The following is a 14,852-nucleotide window of genomic DNA, read 5'->3' as shown; positions in this document are numbered from 1 at the left end:
GAACTCTGCATCTCCTTTGAGTATACTTTTGTGTTAGTACACTTTCCAGATTTCCCTGAAGCTAGGGTTCTAGATGCAAACTTAGTTTCTCCATCTAATTGCATCGTGCCAGATTTTTTCTACAGCAGTGTCTTGATGTTCAGCCACTTGCTTTGTAGGTGTCAACAGAGTTTTTTGTGGAAATAGTAGTGGCAGCAACTTCCTCACTGCTGGACAACAACTTTAACAGTGTGTTCTTGAAGTCAAAAGTCCAAGGTAGGCTTCCTGACTTCCTGTCTTCTTGGTTGGAGCAGAAGTAGTAGCATTTCTGGCTGGTCTGGTTGGTCATGTTTATGGTGGAATCTTTCCTAGAGACTCATCATAGAGCCCTATCTAACCATTCTGTAGACATCTAGTTTCCTATATTAAACCCTTTCCTGCTTATGTTAATGTTTTTTGATTCTTAAATCCAAACCCTGATCGATAAACTAAAAATTCAAAATTTTTCTTTTTCCAGCTAAATTTCATTTAAATGAGTTGTTCAAATGTTCATTTAGCCTCTTTTCACTGAGTAAGAAACTTAGTTTTGTAAATAGTCTTTGGCATTAACTATCCTTGGTTAGTCTGAGCATATATGATACAAAATGTAACGCCTCTATTCTCAGCACTTTGGAAGGCTGAGGCGGGAGGATCACTTGAGCCCATGAGTTGGAGACCAACCTGGGCAACACAGGGAGACCCCGTCTCTACAAAAAAAAAAAAAAAAAAAAAAAATTATATATAGTCAAACAAGTTATTTCATCTCTTAAGGGAAAGAGCTCTCTGTCTGTGGTTCAACACATTGTTATCCATTGTGCAAAAATGATCATTGCCATGCTCTGATAGTTTTAAAATGATCAGACACGAAATTCATTATATTGCAAACTGGTGTTCAGAAATGTTAGGATTTTCAGTATTTTTATTTTCCAAATATTATTTTAAAAGAACATTAAAAGCATTAGAAATACAAATCTTGCCTAATGGTTAACATACGAACAATTATTATAAAATGTTTAAAATACATCACATACTTTGCATCACAGTAAGCATCAAGAGAACTAATTAACATATCCTGATAATTAATCATATTCAACTGAATTCTCATTACTTTTAGTTCTCATTTTAGCCCTTATGAAGAGATAAGTTATATATTTCTACCTCCACCTGTACCATCATGACACCTGTATTATGATAACACAGGTAGAAGTAGACATATATAACTTATGAAGAAACAAGTTATGTCTCTATAGATATAGAGATATAGATATGGACGGGGCTACGAATCGAGCCCACTATATATTTCATGCAATTTATAACAATAATTTCTTTTTTTAACTTTTCTTTTGGAGATAATTTTTTGATGAGCATAAAGAGACAATACCTCATATGCACCTGCTTAGTTTTCTTTGTGCTATAATTTTTACCTCCCAATGATGGGCCTCATGCCAGTCAAATAATCTCAAACTCAAACGTCACAAAGAAAACCTGCCATTTTAAATTTTATAAATAGAAATTACTTTTGTGTTAATATTTTATTATATCACATTTGAAATGCCTAGCCAATTTTTGTATTTTTAATAGAGACAAGGTTTTTTGCCTAGCCAAAAAAATAGATATATGCCTTTAAAAATGTGATGCTTGATTAATGTATTCATTATAAAGCTGTTTGGCATACTGGGGTAAATACCAGGTTTTGAATTAAGACAAAAATCTAATTCCTAATTTGCCACAATTCTTTGTATGATCTTGGGAGAGAATATTAGATTTATTAATTCTTTGTTAAGAAATAATAGGCCGGTCCACTGGCTCACGCCTGTAATCCCAGCACTTAGGTAGGCCAAGGTGGGTGGATCAAGAGGTCAGAAGTTTGAGACCAGCCTGGCTAACTTGGTGAAACCTTGTCTCTATTAAAAATACAAAAATTAGCTGGGTGTGGTGGTGCGTGCCTGTAGTGCCAGCTACTCGGGAGGCTAAGGCAGGAGAATCGCTTGAACCCGGGAGGCGGAGGTTGCAGTGAGCCGAGATTGTGCCACTGCACTCCATCCTGGGCAACAAGCATGAGACTCTGTCTTAAAAAAGGGAAAAAGGGAAGGAGGGAGGGAGAAAGGGAAAGAAGGAGGGAGTAGGTAGGCAAATCAGTCTAAAAGGTGAACTTAAAAACAAAATAATTAGAGGCTGTCCCTGGGTGTGGCAAGAAAAAAAATTTAGAAGAAAAAGAAAACAAAAGAAAATCTATGCCTATTAAATCTCAAAAATAGAAATAACTGATCAATACTGAAAGGTAACAGTTATAAGGTTGAGCAGAGTTCTAATTGAATATCTATCCTGTCTTCTCCATACCTCTCATGACCCCTATATTTGGGGACAGCTGAGGGAGGAAACTATAAATTAAATGCCTTTCAGCTGGATGTGGTTTCTCACACCTGTAATCCTAGCACTTTGGGAGGCCGAGGCGGGTGGATTACTTCAGGCCAAGAATTCAAGACCAGCCTGGCTATCATGGTGAAACCCTGTCTCTACCAAAACTACAAAAATTAGCCAGGAGTGGTGGCGGGCACCTGTAATCCCAGCTACTCTGGAGCTGAGGCAAGACAATTGCTTGAACCCAGGAAGCGGAGGCTGCAGTGAGCTGAGATCATGCCACTGCATTTTAGCCTGGGTGACAGAGTAAGACTCTGTTTCTACAAAAAATAAAAATAAAAAAAAAAGGCTTTTATGCAAAGGAACAAAGTACCTTCCAATCTGCAATAATAACTCTTGAATATAACAATTTATAAAGATAGGTGTTGTATATTGATGCTCATCTTGCGTGTCTAACATTTAAAAACCTAGTGAGTCCAAATACTAACTGTATAATGAAAATATTTTTACATAAAAATATGAGTTCACAGTTGTTATGCTTGGAATCGCAGGGCATATAGTAAAATTAGTTTCAGGTATAGAAATACTTAAATCTATTTTTTCTTTCTGCCCATTTCCACTTTAAGATTAATGGGAGAGAAATAAAACAATTAGTTTGAAAATAGATTATCTTGAGAATTTTTCTACCATAGTAATAAATAAAGACAAAAAAGTCATTTCTAAATAGTTACTTGAATACTCAGGTGGTTAGTAAACTTTTCTCACACAGAAGGAAAACATAAAACATTCCCAGTCTCATCTCTACACCTTGTTAAGCAATAATAAATATTGCCCAATGCATGACAGGAGTCCACACTGTTTTCCACCGAACACCGAGATGATTACAGCAGTGCCTTCTCTCCTGGGAACAGTGCACCTCTACCATAGATGCAGTCCTCTTCACTAGGCTTCTTGAATAAGATCATTCAGAAACAATTCACTTTTGGGCCAGTGGGGGTGGCTCACGCCTGTAATCCCAGCACTTTGGGAGGCCGAGGCAGGCAGATCACCTGAGGTCAGGAGTTCGAGACCAGCCCGGCCAACATGGTGAAACCCTGTCTCTACTAAAAATACAAAAATGAGCTGGGCGTGGTAGCACATGCCTGTAATCCCAGCTACTCAGGAGGCTGAGGCAGGAGAATCACTTGAGCCCGGGAGGTGCCGGCTGCAGTGAGCAGAGATCATGCCACTGCACTCCAGCCTGGGCGACAGAGCAAGACTCCGTCTCAGGAAAAAAATAAAGAAAGAAAGAATTCACTTTTAACAAGCAAAAATATATTTCTTTTCTTTCTTTTTCTTTTTTATTTTTTTGAGATGACATCTCGCTCTTGTTACCCAGGCTGGAGTGCAATGGCACGATCTCAGCTCACTGCAACCTGTCTCCCAGGTTCAAGCGATTCTCCTGCCTCAACCTCCCGAGTAGCTGGGATTACAGGTGCTTGCCACCATGCCTGGCTAATTTTTGTGTTTTTAGTAGAGACGGGGTTTCATCATGTTGGCCAGGCTGGTCTCGAACTCCTGACCTCAGGTGATCCACCCACCTCAGCCTACCAAAGTGCTGGGATTACAGGCGTGAGCCACTGCGCCCGGCCCAAATATTTCTTTTCAAAAGAACTGTAAACCTACTCAATTGACATAAAATATGCCTATAATAAGAAATGGCAATAATCATAATACTATATTCTTAGTTGACTGTCCTATGAAAGAAAAGTACCTAATACCTGTGTGAGTGTTTTTGGTAAAGACAGAGTTATCACCTTTTCTGCCTTAAGAATATATATATTTCTGACTGAGCACGGTGGCTCATGCCTATAATCCCAGCACTTTGGGAGGCCGAGGCAGGCGGATCACCTAAGGTCAGGAGTTGAAGACCAGCCTGACCAACACGGAGAAACCCTGTCTCTACTAAAAATACAAAAATTAGCCGGGCATGGTGGCATGCACCTGTAATCCCAGCTACTCGGGAGGCTGAGACAGGAGAATCGCTTGAACCCAGGAGGTGGAGGTTGCGGTGAGCCGAGGTCATGCCATTGCACTCCAGCCTGGGCAACAAGAGTGAAACTCTGTCTCAAAAAAAAAAAAAAAAAGAATATATACATTTCCTTGAGAGACAGGGTCTTGCTGTGTTGCCCAGGCTGGACTCATACTCCCGGGCTCAAGTGATCCTCCTGCCTCAGCCTCCCAAGTAGCTAGGACTACAGGTGCACGCCACTGCACCCAGCTAACAATATATTATTTATTCAAATCAACCTGCTACCAACAAGGTGTAGTGTTCCTGATTTCAACACTTCAAAAAATCAAAATTTACAATTCAATTAATAAAAATAACACCTCAGCAAAAATCATATCTTCACATTCTTTAAAAAAATCCAGTCAATATCTTATTTTGAAGACACATAACACTGACTCAAATCATGACAATCGGTTAACTTTCTACTTTAACACAGTAGCTTCATTCCTGGCATCTATTTAAAGGCTCGGTACAAAAGACTGGGGCAAAGATCAGGGTAAAAAATCTAAAACTTTCACATCAAATCTTAAGATGTCAATAAACTACAAAGCAAATCAACAGATACTGACACATCAGATGAAAGAAAACCATAACTGCCAACTTTTCAGTTGAATCTTTTAGGTTTTGATCTGCCATTGATCTCAAAGTTAGAATAAAGTCCATTAGTATCAGAAACAAAAACTGTTTACATAAGATCCTATAGCCTCCATGACTTTAAACGGAGGGGACTGGAATTTGCTTGGCTGAAGTGCTGTCATATTCCTGCATTAAGTCATTAGTGGTGTGATAATGCATGGCAATATATGAATTGGCAAATCCAAAAGAGTTTACTGGCTGTAAGTTACATGGGCTGCTCTCCTCCTGGGAAGGGCTGCTGTTATAGATGCTGTAGTAAGGTTCAATCCGAGTGTTGATGGGGGTTGAGCTGCTCTGACCACAGTGTTGATGCCCAGCAGAGATCTTGGGACTCACCACACTTTCTTTTGAATGACTTGGGCCACAAGCCTGGTCCACAAATTTCTTCTGTGGCTTTGGAGATAACACGTAGGCAGAGTTTGTTTCATGATGGGAGGATTTGTTTCTGTTGACTTCGAGGTTCCCTTTTCCCATGGCTCGAAGTCGAGTCTTTTGTTTGCAGCAGAAAAAACCCAGGCCTATGTATTGGAGGCACCAGAGCACTTTCCTTCTCAGCCCTGCACTGTTCCGAGAATATATAAAAGGGTTTAATCCTGACTTGAAAAATATAAGAGTAAATCCAAACAATTCAAACTGGTAAAGAATGAAGCTCCCATTGCTGGAGAGAACCACCTGAACCAAGGAAATCCCCAGTGGAAGACAGCACACCAGGACTGACAGCACAATGATCACACAGGTGACCACGGCTTTGGAATCCTTGGCAGTGGAGAGGTTGATGGCTGATACCAGCTGGAGTCGGCTTGCTGCAGGGGTGGCCAGTTGGTTGGGACTCTTGGTATATCCACGGGTCTGAACGTGCTGCAGTTTGTTGTAATTCTGGTTCCTATACAGAGCCGGCATGGCACACTGGATGGGATCTGCACCTCCCTGCACAGGGACCCCCATGAAGGGCTGTGGTCTGGAAGCATCAACTGTGATTACAGGGGGGCACTTTCTGACTTGAGCGTTCTTCCGCAGGGTCTGAGCAATCATGATGTAAGAGACAGAGACCACAGCAACACAGAAGGTGAAGTCGACCACATAGAGAGACAAAATGGCTTTCCCTTTTCCAGCAATCAGACTGGACATGGGAAGACAGAGGTGGGACTTGCTGGTTTTCAAGGTAGCCAAGGTGGCAAGGGTGAAACTGGTGGCCCAGAGAAGCAGGGTGAGGAGTACGGTACAGGGAAAGGAGGCCGTGCGATTGGGCTGCTTCCCCAACACCATCCGGAGCCGGTGCAGGGCGATCACTGCCACTGTCTTCAGGGACATGATGATGAAGCCTGAACTGGTGAGATGGAAAGTGAAGCAGAAAGCATCCGGGATACTACTGGCTGAGCTGAAGAATAGCACAAAGGTGAACATGGGGGCCGTCACTCCACAAATGAAGAGGTCACAGAAGGACAGGTTCAGGATCATGAAATCAAAGTTGGTTCTGAATTTCCTGAAGGCTGGATCGAAGAAAGACAAGAAGACAATGAAGTTGCCGTAGGAACCCAAGCAGAAGATGACCGCCAGTAGAAAAGTACAGGTCACCAAGGTGGCTGTGTGGATGAGATCCTGAAGACCCTCCTGGAGAGAGGTGCTGTTTCCTTCCTGTGAGTGAGGCACATGGAGCGAGGTGGCATTGGGGGCATCCTGAAGGTGGCCTGTTGAGTTCATCTTCAGAGAGAAATGTCTCCTTCTTCTGCTCCCCAAAAATACTCAGTGAGTCAGGGCCTCAGCTCACAGATGAACAATATGTGACAAAAGAGGCCCAAGGCAGATAAGCCTACACACAAAAATGCACACCCAGAAACAGAAAGGGATTAATGTAGAAACAGAAAGGAATTCATACAGTGATCTCATTATTAGTAGTAGTATTAGTACTAGTATCTCTTACCTTGAGAGAAAAATTTATTCATTTATTAGCGATGGGGTCTTGCCATGTTGCCTAGGCTGGACTTGAACTCCTGTGCTCAAGCAGTCCTCCTGGCTTAGCTTCCCAAGTAGCTGGGACTACAGGCATGCACCACCAAACCCAGCTCTCTTTTTTTTTTTTTTTTTAACAAAACACTAGAATTTTTCAGCTCTGATTTGGTGCATAGAAAGCATTTCTCCTCACAAAGCCCAACACAGAAAAAGATACAAACAAATACAATCATACAGCTAATATTTAGTTTTATGACACAGAGGTTTTCAAACAAGTTTAAGTGTCACCTGAAGAGCATGTTAAAAAGTTTAAGTTATCACTTGGACAGCAGATTTCTTGGCCTCGCCCCTTGTGATTCTGTTTGAGGGGTGTGCAGATGTTACTTTTAGAAACACTTCTGTGTCAGGCACTGAAGATATACAAGAACGTAATCTCTCCATCAAAGAGATCACAGTCTAGTTGGAGATCAATCTAACTATGTAATAATTACAGCCTAACAAGGTTGCAGGGTGCTGTGACAGCATGGAAGGGGGGAACCTACTCCAACTTGGAAAGGGATCTAGGAAAGGATGAAGGGAGCTTTAGCAAGTAGGGGCCAGCTGGATGAAAGGTCGGGGGTATGGAGTGGGGACAGACAGGTTAAGAGAAGTGGGGGTAGGTCTTTGCCACAGAGGCACTGAGGCAAAAAAAACTGCATGTGCTTGAAATATAGGCTGGAGGGTATTGTTGATGCATAATGTGGCCCTTCACATAATTCCCATAAATCATTAACAAACCCTGTTTCATTCCCTACGAAGAATCCTTTATTTCCCAGTATTTATAATTTTTCCCCCAGCTTGCAATTTCTTGGCCAATTAACTACATATTCTCCTTTGGAAAAAAACCTTGTGTACGACTACATGTGAGACGGAAAACTGGAAGTAACCAAGGATGTTGGAATTATACTAGAAATTTACAAGGTGCAAAGCACCACATTGTAAAGTCTAAACTGCTATATAAATGTGAGTTACCATTATCCCAACAAGAATACACTGATGGTGAAGCAGGAGGTATGCACCCATTCCTGCATTCGTTCGTTCAATTTACATTAATTATGTGCATACCATATGCCAGCATTACGCCAGGTGCTGGGTGCTAGGCGCTAGGATGAGTAAGGCATAGTCTCTACTTTAAAAGAATAACTTCTTGCTCCTTTTTCCTAACTTTTTTTTTCCTATTTTGCAATGAGACTTAATGTGCACTCACACAAATCTACATTGTCCCAAATCCCCAAGTCCTGCATAGCTTGGTGCCCAACCTGCTCCCAACAGATGCTTCTGGTGGGACCGACTAAGCTGTTCCTTGGAGACAGCACTATGTTCTTGACAACCAAAAAGCGTTTGCCTTAATCTAGAATTTTAGGAACAATAAGTGGCACTGCGGAGGTCCAGGGCTGATGTTCAGTGTACTTAACCACCAGCTCAAGCTGGATCCCAGAAGCCTCCAGCTGTTAACCCTTTAGTTGCCGGATCAAGGGGGTACGGCAGAATGAACCAGGTCAGTCAGAGATTACCTGGGGCTCCAATTAGCAGCTATGGACTACCCAATACAGAAGTCTCTCTGCATTTAACAAAAGATACAGCCATGCCAGTGACTATCAGACATATACCAGTCCTGGGAAATCCATATAATTGACTGGTGTCCTTCACCAAGGAAGAAGATAACTTCATCTATATTCTTAACATTCATATGGTACAGATCAGGACGATAAGGTGAATTTGTCCACTGGAAAGTGAGACCAACTTTTCTATACTTTCCTTTTAAATAAAAGTTCCATAAGAGAAGAAAATCCTGAACTTTTGTTTTCTTGATGGTTAGAATTTTTTTAAAATAGTACCAGATAGCTCTATTTCCACTTAAAGGCTGTATACTTGTTTCTGAACATCTTTGAAACCTATATAGTGAGAAAGACAATTTTTTACTGTTTTTAAAAATTGCTAACGGGAGGACTAGAGCTAATTTACGAAAAGAGAAGTAGAAAACAATTTGAGGAGGCAGGAAGAGCCAGGGAGGTGATACTGGTGTCTCTAACCCCCTTATCTCCAAGGGTTTCCTCTTTGGAAGTAGAGAAATGAAGAGGGGTGAAGAGGGATGCAGGAATTTGGCCTGGGGAAATTAGAAGAATGAGGAGTCTGGAATTAGGATGCTAAGAGAAATGAAAAGTAACTAGGTAATAATGAAGCGGGATGATGGAAGCTATGAAGACCTCAGGCTAAGAGATATTTGGAAAAAGGGATTAAGAGAAAAATGAGATGATGAAGCACTAACATTAGTCAAGAATAGGAGGCAGGAGGAAAAAAGGTGATTTGGGGTAGAGGAGAGGCAACTTTCACGTTTTGTACAGTTACATTTTTTCAACAAATTTTAAATTTTTCAATATATATATTTTTAATAGAGATGGAGTCTCACTATGTTGCCCTCGCTGGTCTCCAACTTCTGGGCTCAAGCGATCTGCCTGCTTTGGCCTCCCAAAGTGCTGAGATTACAGTGTGAGCCACTGTAATCTCAATAAATTTAAAAAAATAAGAATTCCAGGTCAGGAAATAACAATGGCAGTATAATTATCAGCATCATTATTAGTATATTAATTTTATCAAGTGCTTATGATGTGCCAGGTACTGTTCTCAATGTTCCACACTATTAGCTTATTGAGTCCTCACAACAACCCTGAAATACTTGGTATAACACCTCCATTTTGCAGTTGAGGAAACCAAGACAAAGAGAGGTTATTTAAAGTGGTGGAACATGGATTTGAATCTAAGCAGTTGCTCTTCCACACTCTTCACCACCATGCTAACCCGAACAACAACAAAACCTTTTTGGGAGGCATCCCCAGGTCAGAAGTATTAAGTGGTTATTACACACCAGGCACCTATTCTAGAGGCTTTACATAAATTATCAAGCTTTATTTCATTCTCACAATAATCCTATGAATAGATATTGCAATCCCTTTCCCGCTGAAACTTTCTGGAATCCGAAATTCTAATATACCTATATAGCTATATCTACATCTATGTAGATACAGATAGACACACACACACACACACACACACACACACTCACTCTTCTACATATCTTTTTGGCAAAGTTGATAATTGTAGTTCACATATAAAGTAATCATAAATCACTCCTATTGAGATAATTAGAAAAAAAGGAATCATGGGCTGGGAAGAGAAAAGGGAGAAAAAGCAGAGGACAGAACAGACGAAAAGGTTTGCAGAAAAACTTTAGTATAACAGAAATCAAGAAAATGGAGGGAAAGTAAACTCAGGTCTTAGTAGTCACCCCTGAGACTTTAAGAAAAAGGAGGCTGTGATCATAATTTGGAATGACATGATGACGGCAGAAAATAAAAGTGGTTTTGGAAGGGGAGTAAATTAATACTGCTTTGCTACTCATAAATATTCAATAAAGGTTACCCATGTTATTTGCAATGCAAACATGCAAGCTACTCTTTATCTCTGGGACGGAAAATAGGTTATAGAAGAAGATGTGATTAAAGTCATAAAATCAGAAAGATTTTAAGTTGGAACACCAGTCTTAAGCATGCATATTAGCTGCAGTAAGAATGAATTCACATGCATATTCTTACAAATGAGACATCCTGAAGTAACTAGCAAGCAAAGAATATGGATGAAAATTTATTGTATAATTTGAGTGGCAATGATTTTTCATTAAGATGTGTGAACAGCCTCTGATATATCTAGTGTGCTGTTTTAAATTTTTAGTGAACATTAAAACATGTTATAGGGGCTTTTATAAGTCAACTCACGACCTGAATTCTTCCAACCCCATTCCCCGCGCCCCGCAAAATGTCTTAGGTTAGCATTTTCAGAGCCTAATCCTCACAGAGAGCAAGGTTCTGCATTATTGTGATTCCCATTGTATTTCTATTGATCAGGAAAACCTCAGGGAGGTTAGATAACTTCCCCCAAGGTCACTAAGAGTCGAGCCAGATTTATCTGATTTCAAAGCCCTTGCTCTTTCTATCCAGTAGAACTACACTGAACCCGGAGCAGCTAATGGGATGGGAAGACCTGAGTCATTTGATGGGAGGGATGAAGAGGCCGGGGAGCCCCCAGCCTGAGGACAGAGTGGGAAACTGCGGCAGGGGAGGTCGACCCCCCGTGAGGGGCTGGCGGTGGGTAGGGGCTTCCCGGAGAAGGGTGAGGTGACGGTAAGGAGGGCCTAGGCCGGGCCAGGTAAGCTTGCAAACGAATCCGCAGAGGGGTGGTGGGTTAGGAGGGCTCAGCCAGGGTAGGGGCGGTGGGTGGGTAGGGGTGTTCCACGGCCGAGCAGAGCCTGGGAACCGGCAGGGACGGGCGAGAAGGCTACCCTGCAGGCCGCACCAGGAAGACAGGTACGCGGAGCCGGGCCTGGCCCAGCGCAGCCGCTCTCCTCGCTATCCCGCCGGCCTCCGGGAGCCGTCTCCGGCATCGTGGGGTTGTCCTCCTCCAGGGGCCCGCGGCCTCTCACCTGCCGGGTGGCCGCAGCGCCGCCCCTCCTCCTCCATCTCGCAGTCCGGACCCCAGCTCCGCCTGCCGCTCTGGATGATGCAGGACTAGAGGCATCATCGCCATCGCCATCGCCACCGCCTCCGCGCATCCCGGGAGCCGCGGCAAGACGCGGGCGCAGAGGCGCAGTCACGGAGACGCCGAGGGCACCGCCCCCTCCGCCGGACACCCGGGCCTGGCGCCCCGCCTGCGCCCCGCACCCTCCGCGCCTCCGTCGCCGGCCTCCTGGGGCCCAGAGCCCGGCCACTCCCGCTGCCCGCCGCACGAGGGGCGCTTGAGCCAGAAGGTTTTTCAGGCTCGCGGTTTTGCTGTTCGGGGAACTCAGGCTCCCTGAAATAGCCAAAACCTGAAACGCAGAGCAAGGTGGAGTGGTAAGGAAGGAAGGGAAAGATAGGGGTACTGATGGCACGCAGGGACCCAGGGAGATCTTTGCGGGCCTCCCTAGGCTGCTTACCCTGCCCGCAGCCCACCTCCTCCTCGTTCCCCGCGCTTTTAAGACGTCCTAACTAGCTCCTCACTTAGGCTGCGGCTAATATTTTTCCTCATGAATTAAATTGGCGGCGGCTTCCAGTTTGGAACTTTGAGACCTAGAATTTACAAATCAAGTCATTGTAATAGAATTTAAATTAAACCTATTTGAATTTACCTAAGCTCTCTTAAGGTATTAGTGAATTCACTGAGGGAACTCAGCAAGGGGACTAATTGGCAGGAAACATGCAAAGTATAAAGAAACTACCTATGCAAATAAAACGACCAAGCCCAGGAATCATGGATATTGATGAATTACTTAATACTATGTTGAATGTAAGAAATCTTGATAAATCATAGTGCAATGTATAGGCTAATTTTATTAAGCAAAAACACAAAACTAAAACTACCATCCTCTCTCATTCTTCTAGAATTCATACATGTCCAAAATAATGAACTCCTAAGATAGGTTTTAGTCTGAACAATCAAGTAACATTCCTAAGTATGTCTGCTATTATGGGTACAAAATAAAACCAGTTAAACTCTTCCCCCTTCAGTATCCCAACCTGGCTAACTAGGATCTCACTACTTTTCTAACCTCAGGGATGCTATTTAGAAACAGAGAATGTTATTTGAATGCCCTTTCCTTCATTCACTCTGGTTACCAGAAAACCAAAGTTGATTCCATTCAGATGAAATACTTAGACTGTTGCTACTGGATTCTTCATTTTAGCTAACGGTTTATCTTTTTAAAACAGAACTAGCAAGTATCAAGTAATTTAATTAATGCAATTTCTTCAGTTCCCTGTGCCTTCATAAAAACAAAACAAAACAAACAACAACAACAACAAAAACGAAAAAACAAAAAGCAAGAAGGCTGGATAATTTATTATTCAGTCCAGGAGTTGAGTATGCCATCAGAATTCTGTTTAGAAATAACTTCGAGAAAGTTTTCCATTTCCCACATATTCCACTTCCCAACCACTTGCAATGAAGCAGTTCCAGTATATGTTATCAATAATGGTAACCTTGAGTCCCAGAAACAATCCACAGAAAAATACTCATTAGCATTTGGAGTGGGAATTCTGATCAAAATTATATACCTCTCTATAATAAATTAGCTACTGCATAAATAAATGCTAGTTCATTTCTAGACATTTGGCTATATGAATGGAGATTACAATAGGTTTGGGCTGCATTGAGACCATCAGAGTTATATCTACCGGAGAAATGGTCTGAAACTGAAAACAAACAAAAAACCATAAATCATAAAGGATTCTAGAGATCTAGAAGAGGAAATCAGGACTCATCGAAGTTCCAGAACTAGCTAGAACCATTCAACGAGGCTAAAACTAGTATATCTACAAAATCCACAAGTGAGCAAAACTGGAAAAAACATTGGTAGTAGTAAAAAAATGGAAAATCTGCAAATAAGCAGGGCTAATTATAGATCGTGAATTGGCTATCAATCTGCCCTGACACTGGCATTCTTCTAATACACTCATTATTGCAATGCAAATGGATACATATGCACTTTGAGGAAAACAGCAAATACGAGAGCTGTTAAAATGTTCTTTAAAACAAAAAAATTCTTGATCTAAGCATCTCTCACTCCTTGGAACTGCCCCAACAAAAGAAGAGTTTTAAAGCATAAAGGCATGAAAATGTGCACTGCAGTGTAATTTGTAGTACAGGAAACTGAAAACAACCTTGATGTTCAAAAGGAATATTTAAAACAATTAGGATATACTAAGACAAAGTCTACACAAAAACAATTACGAAGGCCATGTAGAAAAAGTTACTTTTCCTGTGATGACAGCTCATGATTTTATTTTTGTGACAGAGGGTCTCATTCTGTCACCCAGGCTGGAGTGCAGTGGCGTGATCTCAGTTCACCGTAACCTCTGCCTCCCACATCAGCCTCCCAAGTAGCTGGGACTACAGGCACGTACCACCACGCCCAGCTATTTTTTTCAATTTCTTGTAGGGTCTTTCTATGTTGCCCAGGCTGGTCTCAAACTCTTGGGCTCAAGCGATCCTAAAGTGCTGGGATTACAGATGTGAGCCACTGCGCCTGGCCAAAAGTTAATTTTTTAATAAGACAAAATTGCTCCTTAGTCTTTCTGGCTACACTCCTAATTACCAAAAGTGGCCTGTGGCTTAGAGGGCTTGGTAATGACAAGTATTTCAAATATTTGAAGACAGCTTTATCATATATTTGCACCTACACTTTCATTTACATTAATAGGTGAGTAAATTTTCCTCCTAAATTTTGAAACACAATCTGCAGTCTTTGCTTTCTAAAGGATCCATTCAGAAACTAAAGATTTATTTGACCTTATAAAAAGATAAATAGGTTTTTTTCTTCTCCTCACTTCTCATCCACCCTCATAGAGTGGCCCATGCTGTCTTCCATGCCCAGTCAACAGTGACTTCCAAACACAGGTCAGCCTCTCCCCTCCTCCTCTAGTAAATCTTGTTGCCACCCTTAACACAGTTCCTGCTGTCCTTCTCATGCTTTTTAATGCACCATATACATTTTAAGAACTATCTTAGACCATATAAGCCATGCAACTCTTTTCTCCTCCCTCTTCTCCTTTTCCCTCCTGGTAAAAAATTTCATTTTTCCTATTGGTAAAAAATTAATTTACCGGACAATGTCACTGGGGGAAATATCAAAGTAATAAGCGACTTCCAAACCCAGAATCAGAATCACCTGGGAGCATGTTAGGCACTCAGGTTAATGTACCCTTTTTAGGTCTGTGGTGGGATTCGTGTGGTTCTCAATCCTGGCTGAACAACTGAATCATCATAG

General features: G+C 41.9%; 1 protein-coding gene across 2 annotated transcripts; it reads right to left on the bottom strand.

Annotated features, from left to right (window-relative positions):
* Positions 1–3,989: 3,989 nt before the first annotated feature.
* GPR75 (G protein-coupled receptor 75) lies at positions 3,990–6,766 on the bottom strand. 2 transcript variants are annotated; one of them, XR_010123246.1, is made up of 2 exons: positions 4,636–6,766; positions 3,990–4,362 (listed from the first exon to the last, which is right to left on the bottom strand). XR_010123246.1 is itself a non-coding variant. In XM_054476182.2 (1 exon), exon 1 carries the CDS (start codon positions 6,764–6,766, stop codon positions 5,144–5,146), a length of 1,623 nt encoding a protein of 540 aa, XP_054332157.1. In that variant the 3' UTR covers positions 3,990–5,143. The 2 variants fall into 2 exon arrangements, 1 of the variants encoding a protein (XP_054332157.1); XM_054476182.2 differs by having other exon boundaries at positions 3,990–6,766.
* Between the last annotated feature and the right edge of the window lie 8,086 nt (positions 6,767–14,852).

This window comes from Pongo pygmaeus, chromosome 12, assembly GCF_028885625.2.
Source record: "Pongo pygmaeus isolate AG05252 chromosome 12, NHGRI_mPonPyg2-v2.0_pri, whole genome shotgun sequence".
NCBI classification, from domain to species: domain Eukaryota; kingdom Metazoa; phylum Chordata; class Mammalia; order Primates; family Hominidae; genus Pongo; species Pongo pygmaeus.
Note: the sequence above shows the minus strand (reverse complement) of the source record. Positions and strands in the feature narration are given on the sequence as shown.